Source organism: Eptatretus burgeri, chromosome 15, assembly GCF_056783735.1.
Source record: "Eptatretus burgeri isolate ZD-2024b chromosome 15, Ebu_testis_v1, whole genome shotgun sequence".
In the NCBI taxonomy this organism is placed as follows: Eukaryota; Metazoa; Chordata; class Myxini; order Myxiniformes; family Myxinidae; genus Eptatretus; species Eptatretus burgeri.
The window spans coordinates 69,719,068-69,733,344 of NC_140975.1; the positions used below are offsets into that span (position 1 = coordinate 69,719,068).

Here is a 14,277-nt window from a genome sequence, read left to right on the forward strand (position 1 = left end):
AAAAAGCCTGAATTCCTTCCTAAATTCCCACTGCAAATCTTGCTTCCCCCTTTCTATTTAATACACGGCCATCATTCTGGAAACACTCCCTTTGTCCCCTAAATGATTCCCACTGCTTCTTAAATGTAAAACCTTCCTCCTCACCCCATTCTTCCAGCCATTGGTTGGTGTCCGTTGATCAGCTCATAATTTCTATATTGTTTCCTAATCTTGGGAGCATCCCAGAAAACATGACCTCACAACCTTTTGCTTTCAGCCGCGAACCCAATATCCTGTATCTATTTTTCAAAACCTCTGAGTAAACTTTCCCTACATCATTCACACCGAGGTGTACCACAACCAACTTCTTCCTGCCGTGACCTGATACAATATTGTTTCCCCTTCCTTCAATGTCCCTAACTCCTGCTCTTTCAAAACTACACAGAATTCTGTGTCTACGATCCTTCCTACAGAATGAATCATCAACATATTTAATAATCTCATCACCCACAAAACTGTCTCCCAGACCTCATTTCTACCAATTTCTATTGTTGCACCTCCACCACTGTCTGCACCCGCTGCAACTCCGCCACTGCCCGCTGCTGCTGCACCTCTGCCACTGCCCGCACCCGCTGTACCTCCACCAGTGCCCGCACCCGCTGCACCTCCGCCACTGCCCTCACCCACTGCCCCGTCCCCACTACCCGCCCCCGTTGCACCGTCCCCACTTCCAATATCCTCAACAACCTTACTCCACAACCGTAACCACCTATTATCTACAAATTTCTCACATTCTGCTACTTGCTGCAAATTATCGACGCGTTCCTTCCACCCGGTAATAACCTTCCTCAAGTTGGACGATTTCCTCACACTTCCGACAACAATAAGAACCCTCTGCTTCCCCCATTGTTGGCGTGGCCCACATTGAGCAAATGTTACATTTTACGTACTCCTCATCCTTTCTCCTTCGCTCTCTATTTATAACCTTCTTCACCCCCATACTCCCAAGGACCCAACTGACTTCACGCTAAACTTATCACGAGGCCTCGCCCTGCTTCTTTCAATAAACTAACTCAACTACCCGCTAAAACTGTTACGAACACAACACGAAAAAATAAGTACCGTTCCACAGACCCTGACACAAATCTCGATAACAAAATACGCAAAACGCTTTCGGACTGGAAACTTAGCTTTAGAGGGCCTGGAAGGAGAGCTCGCCACCCAGTCATCCTCGTGCGCCGATCCCTGGACCGGAAATAATTATCGCATTCAGATCTTTACCAAAATTGAATCAATTAGTTAATGTAATTGTTTAACATCACACATCCAACCTGTCCACCAAGTTTCATCCGAATCCATCCACAACTTTTTCACATATATCTGTTTGGCTCAATCCCTCAATGGTTTATTCGGCTGCGTGGGAAACGGGATGATTAGTAAGCAATCTGATGTTACAATGAGCGGGGGAAGTGATGCACCACGCTACTTTGTAGTATTTCATCGAATTCCGGTTACAAAACGGTAAAATGGGATTATTTTTGGTGAATATAGACACAAAATTAGCCGGCAGTCCTGCTTTAAACAGGTTGCCGGCTGCTGGCCTTTGCTGAGAGCCGAGGGGGTGTTAGTGTTAGATTTCATGGTGGGAGTGTTGTTTTTGTTTTCTTGCCATACTTCGGTTTATGTTCATACAGCTCGGCTTTCGACTCGTTTTAAGTTATGAACGGTCTGGGAATGGTGAAAATACAAGCTTCCCAAGGATGGCGAGTTCATACTCCTTACCAACGAGAAACTGCTTCCTCGTTCCCGTTTTGGATTCAACCATAAACCTGATTGGCCAAGAGCTTAAAATTTTTTTTCGTGCCAATCAAAAAAGGTCACATTGTAACTCCATTCGAGCTGGTACTAGCATGTTGATTGAATGCTGCATGACAACCGATAGAAGTGAAAGAACGTTTTTAATCAATCGTTGCCGTCATCATCAGGGTACACACAGCCAAGCTTCCTCGTTTACATCTAGTACCACATGGTCATTTGAGGTTGGGATCGAGGCATTCAAAGCCAGACCGGTGTACCTTTACTCTCGTGCCTCTGTTTGCAGGCAAGTGCCTGGTCACGTGCCGCTTGCGCAGCTCCGAGATCTGTTCCTGCGTGAGAGGTTGACTGCGGCTGCGTGTCACCTCTTGTGGGTGGTGGTTTAACCACTCTGTGAAGTCTGCAGGGTGGCGGCACCGCACGTGCAGTCGCAGGTTCTTGCGGTGGCGAGTGCTGAAATGGCATTGGTCACAGGAGAACGGCTTTTCTCCTGGGTGGGGATATATCGGTGTTGGTGACAAAGGCAAGTAGGGGAGGGGAGGACATGGTTAATTGTGCTGAAGTATCGGTGTTTTTAAATTGGAAAGTAATCAGAGTGTGCCATCGCATTTGTTGGGGAGGGAGTCAGGGAGTACCGGTGTGCTTTATCGCAAGGTGTGAAACAAGGAATTCCTCCTTGGTGGTGGTATAAGGGCAGTAGTCACATCGGAATGGTCGTTCGTTGGTGTGGGACAACTGGTGGTTCAACAAGAACTTCTTATTCTCACAGAAGAACTCACAGAATTCGCACTTGAATCTGCACAAGACAACTTCCTGTTTAATTATCTCCCAAGCACATCGGCCTTGTTCAGAATTGCATTACAAACATACAGCACGCACGCACACACGCGCACGCGCATGCAAGCACACTTTCCATTCCTCTTACTTTCCATTCCCAAGATAAATGACATGCGTAAGAAGATGGTTCTTGAAGGTGTGACGCTTCTTGAAGGATTTTCCACACTGCAAGACACAGCTCCGCATTTGAACCCAGAACCGAACGGCTTTAGCAACGATTCGCCACAACGTCTGCAAACTCTTCGATCAAAGTACGTCTCGTGTTCTCGTCATCATCATTATTTCGAATTATTCCACAGTCCCTCAAGAAGGGTGAAGTGGACTGCGAGGCCGAGCCAGTGGTAAATAAGTGCTCACAATAGGCAGTCGGTAATCGGCAACAACAGGAACATCATGAACATCATGAACTTCATGAACATCAACGCCGCCAAACCTTATCACACATGTGTGGTTTCTCTGCACTGTGGGTCTTCATGTGTTGGGTGAGCCTTTTCTGCATGAAGTACATCCGGTGGCAGACGGGGCAGGGGTACTCGTGCCTCCGCGGGACCTGCAGGGGGACAATGATATTCATGTCCGTGCATCAGATTTTCGTTATAAGAAACGTACAGCCCATATACATACATATATATATATATATATATATATATATATATATATATATATATATATATATATATATATATATATATATATATTGTTGCGGTATTCGCGCCCGCCGGCGTGCGAACGGCCACGCAACTCAAATCGCGGCACGTCGCCCACCGGACGGACAATCCAGTCGTGACCCTCTCGGACTAACGCCGGGAACTAGTCACGGGTGGACCTTTCGGTCTCACCGCGATCGTGCCAATCGGCCCCCGCGTGGGATAGGGTTGCTCGCCAAATTCGACCTACCTAAGTACCCACACGGAGGGTAGACCGGGCGATCGCACCTCGCCGCAGGTCGACTTCGGACACGGGCCACTTTAAGCGACCCATTCCGTACTATCGGGATAACCGAGCGGTGTTATTCGTCGGCCTCGACGGTTCGATTAATTATCGGGCGTTTTAGCCCACGACCAACCCTTTACGTGAAGCAAGATGGGGATTCAATAGAGGAAAAGACGAAGCGAAGCGGGAAAACAGTTCAACAATAAGCACATTTATTTCGCGATGAACGGAAAGCACACATATACAATTACACCAAAAGCAAATGTAATAGAAGAAGAAACACAATATTACACAAAAAGCAAATGCAACAATGCAGATCTAACCGACTACCGGGCACACGGCAACACTTATACAATTTTACTTCACAGACGGCGCCGACAACACATATTCCCAAAGCAAAAGAAAAAGAACCACCCTCAAGGATGAGGCGGGCCTGGGGCCGAGACCGGGTCGGGCCTACCGTCTGATGATGAGACGCAAAGTGGCGGTGGCGCCTCAACTCCGCGGGCCTCGCGGACAGTGTCTGGTAGGGGGTGGGAAAGGGGCCCCCTTTGTCGCACTATCTCAGCGCGGGGGGAAACAGGAGGGGGTTGCTGATGCTCGGGGGAAGGAGGATATCACTCTGTCTCGGGTCCCGCGGCGAGCGTCTCCTCCTCGACCTCGGGCGCGTTGCTGGCCTCTCCCTCTGCAGCTCCCGGCACCGACGCGAGCACCCCCTCGTCCGCCTTCGCCGCCGTCACCTCTCCACAGCTCCGTCTACTCGCCCTCTCCGTCTCCTCTCTTGGCTCGTCCCAACTCTTCACTCTTGACTTCTCCCACTTCTTTCCAGCTCCACCGACGACTCTCTTGAACTCCGCACAACTGCCTTTACTGACGAACGCAGCCGTTTATACAAGCCCCGTGGCTTCGCTCTTTCACCCTTGACCCTTTGCCTCCGACCCTTCACCTCTCTAACTGGCTCCCCATTGGACCGAGGAAAAGTGGGCGTGAATGCTTTTTGATCCATGTATTTGCATATAGCGTCCTCACTCCAACACCCTGGAGGCGGGGCCAATTCGCCCCAGCTCGCCGATTGGACGGAACAAAAGTGGGCGCGAGTCGTTTTTGATCCGTTTTCTGCGGAAAGTCCGTGATGTTTTTGAATACGCTGCTCGGTGCGCGCCCTGCACGAGTCCAGTATCGGTGCCCACGAGTGGCACGAGATGGTGTGGATGCGATGGTGGCGAGTTGTGACGGTAAAGGTCGTGGCGGTTGTGGTGAAGCGGCGTTGTGGTTGGTGGTTGTTGTTGTGAAGCGGCGTTGTGGTTGGTGGTTGTTGTGAAGCGGCATTGTGATTGGTGGTTGTTGTTGTGAAGCGGAGTTGTGGTTGGTGGTTGTTGTTGTGAAGCGGCGTTGTGGTTGGTGGTTGTTGTTGTTGTGAAGCGGCGTTGTGGTTGGTGGTTGTTGTGTGATGGCTGTTTATACGTGGTTGGTGGTGGTAATAATGGCGGCTGGTCCAAAATAAAGATAGTAAAAGAAAAACGGCTATCCTGAAGAGTCGCAGCCCGCATGAATGACATTTATTCCCTCTAGACAACGGGTTTGGGCCTAACTGCACATATACTTACCGAGATATCTCACCTAAGGGACCTGAATGGTGGTTTGTGAATTTCGTCAACCACAACAATATATATATATATATATATATATATATATATATATATATATATATATATATATATATATATATATATATATATATATATATATATTTACGGTCATGACGGCTGAAACAATGACAGCGAGCAATGCTACATATATGATGTGTGTTGCTCCGATTGCTCTTTGAGGGTTAATAATGCTTCGTGTTGAGTAGTTATATCCTTAATTAATATAACAGCTTAAGCGTGAAATAATTTGAAATTTGAACAGAATTTGCATATCAAGTCATTTAATTGAACCACCAACTATTATTGAGGTCAACAAAGACCAAAAGGTCAACGGAGGCTGAATTTCTAAAACTGTCAATTTACATCCGGCAGACTAGAAATTTGAAGAGGATTTATATTTCACGCCACTGAATTCAACCAGACAATTATTTGAGGTCAACATAGACCACAAGGTCAACAAGGGCCAAATTTCTGAAATCCTCAATTTTCATCCGATTGACCTGAAATTTGAACAGAATTTACATTAAAATGACCATCATGCGTCACGTGGTCTGGCAGCCATATTGGATCGATGGGAAAAAGTTTGAAAATCTTCGGAGGAGAAACCGCTTAACCGATCAATGCGAAATTTAACTTATTGATCAACTACTCATGGGAAATATGGTAAAATTAAGATGATGTAATTGGTCACATGGTCTGGCAGCCATATTGGATCAAAGAAGAAAAAAAACAAAAACTTATTCGGATAAAACTTGGTGCAAAATTTTTTTTTTTTAAAGATTTGATTTTGGTGAAGATCCAAATTCAGATCTGGATACAATAATTTTATAATTTAACTTATTCTTCGTCATTGAGAGAAGGGGCCAAAGATGATGCGTCGCATGATATTTCAAAAAAAAAAAAATTGAGCCCAGTCTGTTCTACTGGATCAGGCATTGTGTGGTGGAGGTATGCGCTCTATCGAGTGCCCTTCTAGTTTTTACTGTTTTACCCTCTGTAATGTGTCCTAAATGTCCCTTTTTGCATTTGGGTAGGCCCCAAGACCAAAGGTTAGGTAGCAAAAGCCATCCCACCATCACGACCTGTCATGCAGCAAGTCAGGGAAGGGGTTGCCCTGCCCCCAGAACGGGCCTTTGGCCAATGGTGATTGAGAGGGGAGGGACGCGATGTGTCACTGACGCACGGGGGCGATGCATGAAGCAAGAGATTACCCCGGAGCTGTGCATGGAAGGCTGCGCCAAGATTGCTCAGGCTGAATGCTCATGCACCACCGAGACCGAAGCCACGCACCCTCTCTTGCTCTGCTCTCCGCAGCACAGGATGGTCGTCCTGCCTGAACGGCTGGGACTGCACGGCGCTCGTCGGGCTTGGCCAAGAAGTCTTTCTGTCTTGTCATTCCTGCTATAGTCTACCTCACGTGGTGTGTCTGAGAGCCCATAAGGACTTAAGTATTAAAAGTTTCTGATCATTCGTCAATTTTGTTGGGCACGTATGGTCGGAAGTGGGTAAGGGGTTTGTAATGCCATTTATTTATTACATACTTGTTATTGCTTTCCTTAATTGTGTTCCCTTCCCTGTGTGTCCATTTATTGTTTATTAAATATACCCAGTCTCAGGGTGAATTCTGGCTGTCGTGATTGCTTCATTTGGTGATTAGGAAAGACTCGTTAAGGGATAAATGGTCGTGGTAATTAACATCACGCACCCAGATGCATCTCAGGCTCGCTCGGCCAACTTGAAATGGAGACGAATGGCGCCTAATTGGTGCAGCGCTAGCACGATTCAGCAAGGCAGTCCCCAAAATGGTTGACCATGATGATTGAATTGAGGCGACTCGCTGGAATCTAATTGGGCAACCATCACACTGGTGTCAAGAGTGGGATCAGAACCAAAGAATGGATTCTACATTCGGATCAAGAGCAATGTGAACAATGACAATTTCATCTTGCAGAACATCAATTGGACGAGAGGAATAGGAGAGGTGGAAGAAAAGCAAGTGGAAGAGGAAATTAACAATGACAAAGAAATAGTAGATAAATGATAACGATAATCTTCTTTCTTCTTCTTCCTTCACGGTCACAATAATTCCGACATTCATGTGGGGTTGGCTCGGGGCTGTTAGCTGTTTGACCAATTTTTGGCCCAAATCTTTCATGAACCGGTTGTCCAAGCCTGACGTTTGACCAAGGTTAGGACAGGAATTTGGAATTTGTTCAGGATGCCACCAACTCTTCATGAAGGACAACATGGGATCTTTAATGTCCACTAACTATTTCTGGCAGATGGGATGCACAGAGACATACACACATTGATGAAACACCCCGTCTGTGAAATACCAGATTGACAGCTGATGGGTGAGTCGCAATTCAAATCCAGGCTAGACAGCTTAGAGGTGAGTGTGTGAACCTCAAGGCCATCCTGCCAGCCCAAAAGATAAAGATTATGCTCATCTAGAATGATGGAACATAAGTACCTGGCTTTTCAGTGTGAACATAATGAACAGGGAAAAGAAAGAAAGAAACAAACACACTTTTCCCCTCTCAATTTGCAGACTTAACAATATGGCAAACAGCTTATCAATGTGCATTCCTTATGGCTGTTAATTCCCAGAATCACGAGAGAGAGAGAGAGAGAGAGAGAGAGAGAGAGAGAGAGAGAGAGAGAGAGAGAGAGAGAGAGAGAGAGAGAGAGAGAGAGAGAGAGAGAGAGAGAGATGTGTGGGAGGGTGCTGCACTGTATTAGGAGGGGTGGAGCAAGGATGGGACAGAGAGAGCAAGGAGAGCAAGAGAGAAAGAAAGACGGGGGTTGGGGGAGGGAAGTTTGCAGAGAGAAAAATGCTCTGCTTTATGGCCACCACACACACACACACACACACACACACACACACACACACACACACACACACACACACACACACACACACACACACACACACACACACACACACACACACACACACACACACACACACACACACACACACACACACACTGCTTGGTTGATATCGGCAATTTTGGGGGAATTGGCAGAATGGAGTCAGTGTGATTACCGACGACAGTACGTATTGTGCACAACCCAAAAACCTTGAGTTGCTTTCACCCTTGTTTTGGGGGAATTTCAAGAAACAAATTATTTTTAAAATGTTGCATAATAGATGTTTCAGGGAAATGTGTATAAACATTAATCGTTATAAACAGTTACCAATCATCATATGATGGGGGGGGGGGGGGGGAATTGGCTCTGTAATTTAGAATGCACGTTAATACGGCAAACGGCTTGGAAATCTGGTTGTTATCAAATACATTTTAGTTTGAAACTCACAAAGAGAAACCATAAAACCTTTGCAAAGCACACCCGGTTCATCATAAAATAACCAATTGCTCAAGAAACAGCCAAGAAGACAAAGAAAAACATACTCACTCGAACTCTGCTGAGGTTAAAAGTTAAAACCTCCACCACACATCATCATTATAAGATACGTGATGAAACTTTACCACCACGCAGCCCGTAACCAAGCATGCAGGGATGCACACACACCCACGGAGAGTCCTTTACGGATCCAAATCTACCCATATGTACCTCTACCTTGTAGCAATTGCCGAGGGTACATCCCGATTGGGGCATGAACTGTACCACTATCGACTGTAGGGTGCTCAGCAAGTGGCTTAAGCACTAAAGCAAGCACTCTAATTAAATGGTTGAAAAGGAACGGCTGGCTTGGCAAACGATAGCGAGGTGCTTGGTAATGGCGCATACCCTAACAAAAAATGGAACATCGCCGATTTCTTCACATTTTCAGATTTCACTCCAGATTCAGCGTTATTTAGTCCATGTGATCCGATCCTCAAAACCGAAATAATATTTTGATGATGTACTTCAGGGAGCCCGTGAGAGTAGATCGTGGAAAATCATACAATATAATGCATGAAATCGCTTCAAGCTCCGAACTTGAAAACAATAGCACTTACAAAATCAATGTATACAGCGATTCATAGCCATGAACAGGCATTCGATATCAGTGAGGAAAGTGAAAAAAACATTTTAAGAGCTTCATCGTTCATAAACCGCTGCGGCCTGGTCCAAGTCAAGACATTGTTGAGCAGGCCAACAAAATGGCGAATTAAGACCCCAGCGAGATCAAGCTGTCCAAGCATGTGCCTGATAAAGGATATCATTAAATAAGGCCGTTAATTATTATCTTCAAAATGGGTGTTTTAATTAACCTAAACACCCAATGTTCACTCATGTACTCCCTTGAAATCCCCTTAGTATGCATGCAAAGTTTCATGGTTTTGGAGTAATGAAGGTGACTCACTGACACACACACACACACATACACACACACACACACACACACACACACACACACACACACACACACACACACACACACACTTATTTGTATAGATATGCAAGATAAGATATTATGATGTACCAGTAATATGCAATGACCACAAAGAAAATATGCAGGAAACGTTTGTGGATTTTGGTTCAGTAAATAATGATAAATGATTGAAGCAATCAACACCAGTTACATTAACACAAATGACAAGAAACCGCATTAAAAGTTTCAAATAAAATGAGTGAATCCGTGAAATTCGTTTTTAATCAGCTTGTTCCCTTGCTTGAAAGTCTACGAATGGGTTCTGAATAGCACCGAGGAGGCAACTTTCAACAGAACAGCGTGTGAAGATGCAAACTGTGTGAGAAGGGCACATGATGAAGAAACTATCAGAAAAGTTGAAGATCTCCTGCAATAGTGCGAGATGCACTTTCTTTGCAATTCCTGAAATAAACTGGCTCGGTAACTGGCTCCTGAAATAAACAAGACAAGAAAAGGCCTGGAAGACCGAGAAGAACCTCGCCAAGGCAAGGCAAGTACTTGGTTTTATTCCATGGCATAAGCTGAGAAACTTCAAGTCAGCAGCTGAAAAATTAAACGAGAACAGGCCTGAACATTAACATCTAATCCAGCAGTGTGTGCAGAAGGCTGATTGCAGCAGGTCTCAATGGCAGAGCTGCAGGTAAGAAATCACTGCTGAGAGCACAGAATAAAGTGAAACGACTGAAATTTACAAGGTAGCACCAAGATTGGGTAACTGAACAATGGAATCGGATACTCTGGTCTGATCAATTGAAGTTTGAACTTTTTGGATCTGAGAGAGACGCCAGTTTGTACGCCGAAGACCGAGAGAACGTTACGACACGCAATGTTTGCAGTCGACTATTAACACACTGGGGAGACCGACTCTCTATACCTTATCTTTTTGTGTAGGAAACCTGTTAAAATAAATGGAACGCGAACAAAAGAAAAAAAATACAAGCAGATACTGCAGCACCATGCAGTTCCTGTTGGAAATCGTTTAATCGGAAGAAGATTCATTTTCCAACAAGATAACGACCCAAACGCACACTTCCAAAAACAGTATTTGGAGAACAAGGTTACAGCTGGTGTGCTCAAAGTGTTAGAATGGCCAACCTGGAGCGTGGACATGAGTCCCATCTAGGCCAGATGGGATGACCTGGAAACAGAGAACAAGAGGAAGCCAACTAACCTCGCAGAATCATGGAATGTACGAGACGATATTTGGCGCCCTATTCCTGTATGAAGGCTTCAGTCGTATACAGAAGCAGAGGTAAGAGAGTGATGGCACTCAAGAAGGTAAGAGGGTTGACGCAATGTATTGACTGATACTATAAAATGACACTGTTCTTGGTGGTTACTTTTGAAGGTTTGTATCACTCACATTTTAATGAAGGACGTTATTTTACAAAAAATAATCACATATTACTTATCACTGATAATATAATTCGATGAATTTACCCAAAAGTATGAAAATCATTGGAATAACCTAAACTATTGCACAGTACTGTATTTCTATTCCCATTTGAGGCATCAGCCGTTTCCTCTTGACATCACACGTTTGTTAAAAACGAAAAGTACCAGAAAATAAACGATGATAAGAGAAGGATTACAAAAATCGCAAGTTACTCACCACTTCCTTCTTCTTCTTTCTGCCAGAAACAGAAGGGAAGAGTGAGAATGCAAAAAAATTGAAGGATAAACAGCTCATTGACACAATATACAGTAAAGTACATTAGGATCATAAAGCAATCCAACAACATTCCACCAACACACCGGCAGGTTAGATGAGAAAAATGCTTCAATGGCCCCCGCAGATATAATCTCACAACATGTTTATCACACAGAATTGTGGGATACAGCCAGGGTAAGTTATCTTCAATATGACGGGTATTAGACCTGCTTTAAAGAGCGAGATAGCGATGGTGCGATTTCACCGTGTTCGTTGATTGCCAAAAATCAGCCAGATTATCTGCGTACAAATGTTATTGTTGGTGGTGTCATCATCTTCGTTGGTGTTGTTAATAGTCAATCCTAACAATTTCCAAGTTCTTGGAAAAACAAGTACAAAAGACATAAAACATCACAGCCCGCGTTGTTTTAGTAATTTTGCTGCAAGGAGTTAAAGGGCCGGCCCATATTTTCCAACACCATGCCTGGTGTTGACTTAATGGTTAGGGTGGCGGGATTTGGATCCCACTCAACTGTCAAATTAATACCAGGTGAGGTTAACTCGGCCTGTCATCCTTCTGAGGTCGGCAAAATGAGTGCCAGCATGCTGGTATACTGTCGGAGTGGCGACCCGTTCAGGATTGTACCCAACAGCCAAGGAGACTGCTTAAGCAGCACCAACGCTCTGCACAGAGTATGGTTCCAATCTCCTCCTCCTCCCATATTTATGTGCAACTGAAATGGCCGCCGGTCTACCAGTCAGCCATCTTTGATCAGATCTCAAGATAAAGTGAGGTGCACGTGTATGCCGTAGTGTACTGTGCTTGTGCGAAGTTTGAACAACATCGGACCATGCACGTCTGAGAAATGGATGGGGACACATTTAAGCAACAAAATGGCCACCAGTCAGCCATCTTGGATGTGCATCTCGAAAAAGCAATGACGTGCACATCTAAACCATCATCATTATCTGGGTGCCAAGTTTGAACAACATCAGTAAATGCAGGTTCGAGAAATGGTTGAGGACGTATTCAACATCAGCTTCTTACGACTAAAATGGCCGCCAGTCAGCCATCTTGGACCTGATGTCGATAAAAAAAATGATGTGCATATGTACATCATCACATCTTGTGCTTGTGCCGAGTATGAATAAAATTGGTCCATGCATGTCCGAGATATAGTTGTAGACGCACGCATGGACACGAAAATCGAGACCAAATCCAAAAGCCCCTGTTTCGGACGGAGTCCAACAGGGGCTGATAATCGCAGTCGTCACTCCCTCAAAAGGAAGACATCAAAGCGTGGGCTTATCGATGACTTGAGATCGCCGAGGAGGCCGCAATTTAATACACGGTGGTAGATGTGGCCAGTTGTTCCTGGGGAGAGGAAGAGAGCGTTAGAAGAGCCACTCATTTCATGCATTTCGACTCATCGCTCTGCCGAGGCAGTATTTAGTATTTGCTTGGCTAGAGGGCAGAATCCTGGACGGATCACCTCTACGACATAGGATACTCGAATGGCTCATTCTTCTCACCAAGCTAGTACTCATTTTACTGGCTTCAGAACAATAACAAAATAACATCATGTGGGGTGATTCAGCCTAACGACACGACAGTGACTCAAATTCAGAAGCTGAAGATTTTAAGCCAGCCACCGTAACTGTTAAACCAACACAAGACTTTTTTTTGGGGGGGGGGGGGAGATTTCCCTTACAATGAGATTCTGTTCACACTCTTTTCAGCTTTGAAAGCAAAGTGATTCACCTCAAAAAGAGCAACAGCTTTATGGATCATGTGGTGTCACTGTGCTTTGCTGCTGGTCTTTTCCTCCCAAGATTCGGTGTCAATGTCCTCGACTTCAGATACACTTTTGGGGTGTCTTCATGACGTTTTCTCATGTCACCACGGCACCTTGGGTCACTACGGTACTCAGGGCCACAACCGAGTTGGGAATATAGTACTTGCTGCTTTGGCAGTCGTGCGTCAGGCATTCGTATGCCGTGACTGGTCCATTGGGATTGACATTTTATGATCATTGCCTCGATGCTGGTGAATCTCGGAGAGAAAAATGATTTTTGTTCAATGATCTACTCATTTGGAAATTAATAATTCGGTTTCATATCAAAAGTTATGAGTGCGGTATCATCGAATATTGCGGGGTTTTTTTTTTTCCACCAGGAATCTCCAGCATCTTCAGAAAGTATTCACACCCCTCAACATCCGTCACATTTTGTCGTTACAGCCTCAATTTTAAAAGGATTAAATTTAAATTTTTTGCCACTGATCCACACAAAATACCCCATAATGACAAAGTTAAATTGTTTGTTTGTTTTTTTTGTAGAATTTTTCAACAAATTAATTTAAAATGAAAAGCTGAAATATCTTGCATCAATAAGTATTCAACCCCTTTGCCATGACACTCCGAATTGAACTCGAGTGCATTCAATTTCCTCCGATCATCCTTGAGATGTCGACAACTTGATTGGAGTTCACCTGTGGCTAATTCAATTGATTGGACACGATTTAGAAAGAAACGCACCTCTTTTGGGGGGGATTCGCCATCGAGGTTCGTATGAGAGCGAGCACACAGAATGTACAACAAGGGGAGCAGGAGAAAAGAGGGGCAGGAGAGGGAAAGAAACACACCTTTCTTTACAAGGTCCCACAGTTGACAGTGCATGTCAGAGCAGAAACTGTACCACGTGGTCCAAGGAACTGTCCGTAGAGCTCCGAGATAGAACTGTGAGGAGGCATAGACCTGAGGAAGGTTATAAAACAATTTTTGGAGAGTTCCCAAGAGCACAGTGAGCTCCATCATTAGGAAATGGAAAGAATATAGAACAACCCAGACTCATCCTGGAGCTGGCCATCTGACCAAACTGAGCAACTGGGCAAGAAGGACCTTGGTCAGGGAGGTGACCTAGAACCCAATGAGCACTGACAGAACTTCAGAATTCTTTGGCCGAGATGGGAGAACCTGCCGGAAGGACAACAGTCTCTGCAGCACTTCACAAATCCAGATTTTATGGGA

General features: G+C 44.9%; 1 protein-coding gene across 7 annotated transcripts in view; it reads right to left on the bottom strand.

Annotated features, from left to right (window-relative positions):
* Nucleotides 1-14,277, bottom strand: part of LOC147012467 (zinc finger protein 335-like) — a 107,108-nt gene that overhangs the window by 65,643 nt on the left and 27,188 nt on the right. For all 7 annotated transcript variants that reach the window (XR_015051627.1, XM_085856732.1, XM_085856728.1 and 4 more), the window contains 5 exons: nucleotides 11,210-11,228; nucleotides 3,065-3,181; nucleotides 2,720-2,796; nucleotides 2,430-2,590; nucleotides 2,055-2,284 (listed from right to left, as the gene is read on the bottom strand). Coding sequence is in view for 6 of the 7 variants with exons in the window: in XM_085856732.1 (XP_085712858.1) it covers nucleotides 2,055-2,284; nucleotides 2,430-2,590; nucleotides 2,720-2,796; nucleotides 3,065-3,181; nucleotides 11,210-11,228 (604 nt within the window). In the remaining variant the exon portion in view is untranslated. The remainder of the gene's footprint in view (nucleotides 1-2,054; nucleotides 2,285-2,429; nucleotides 2,591-2,719; nucleotides 2,797-3,064; nucleotides 3,182-11,209; nucleotides 11,229-14,277) is intronic.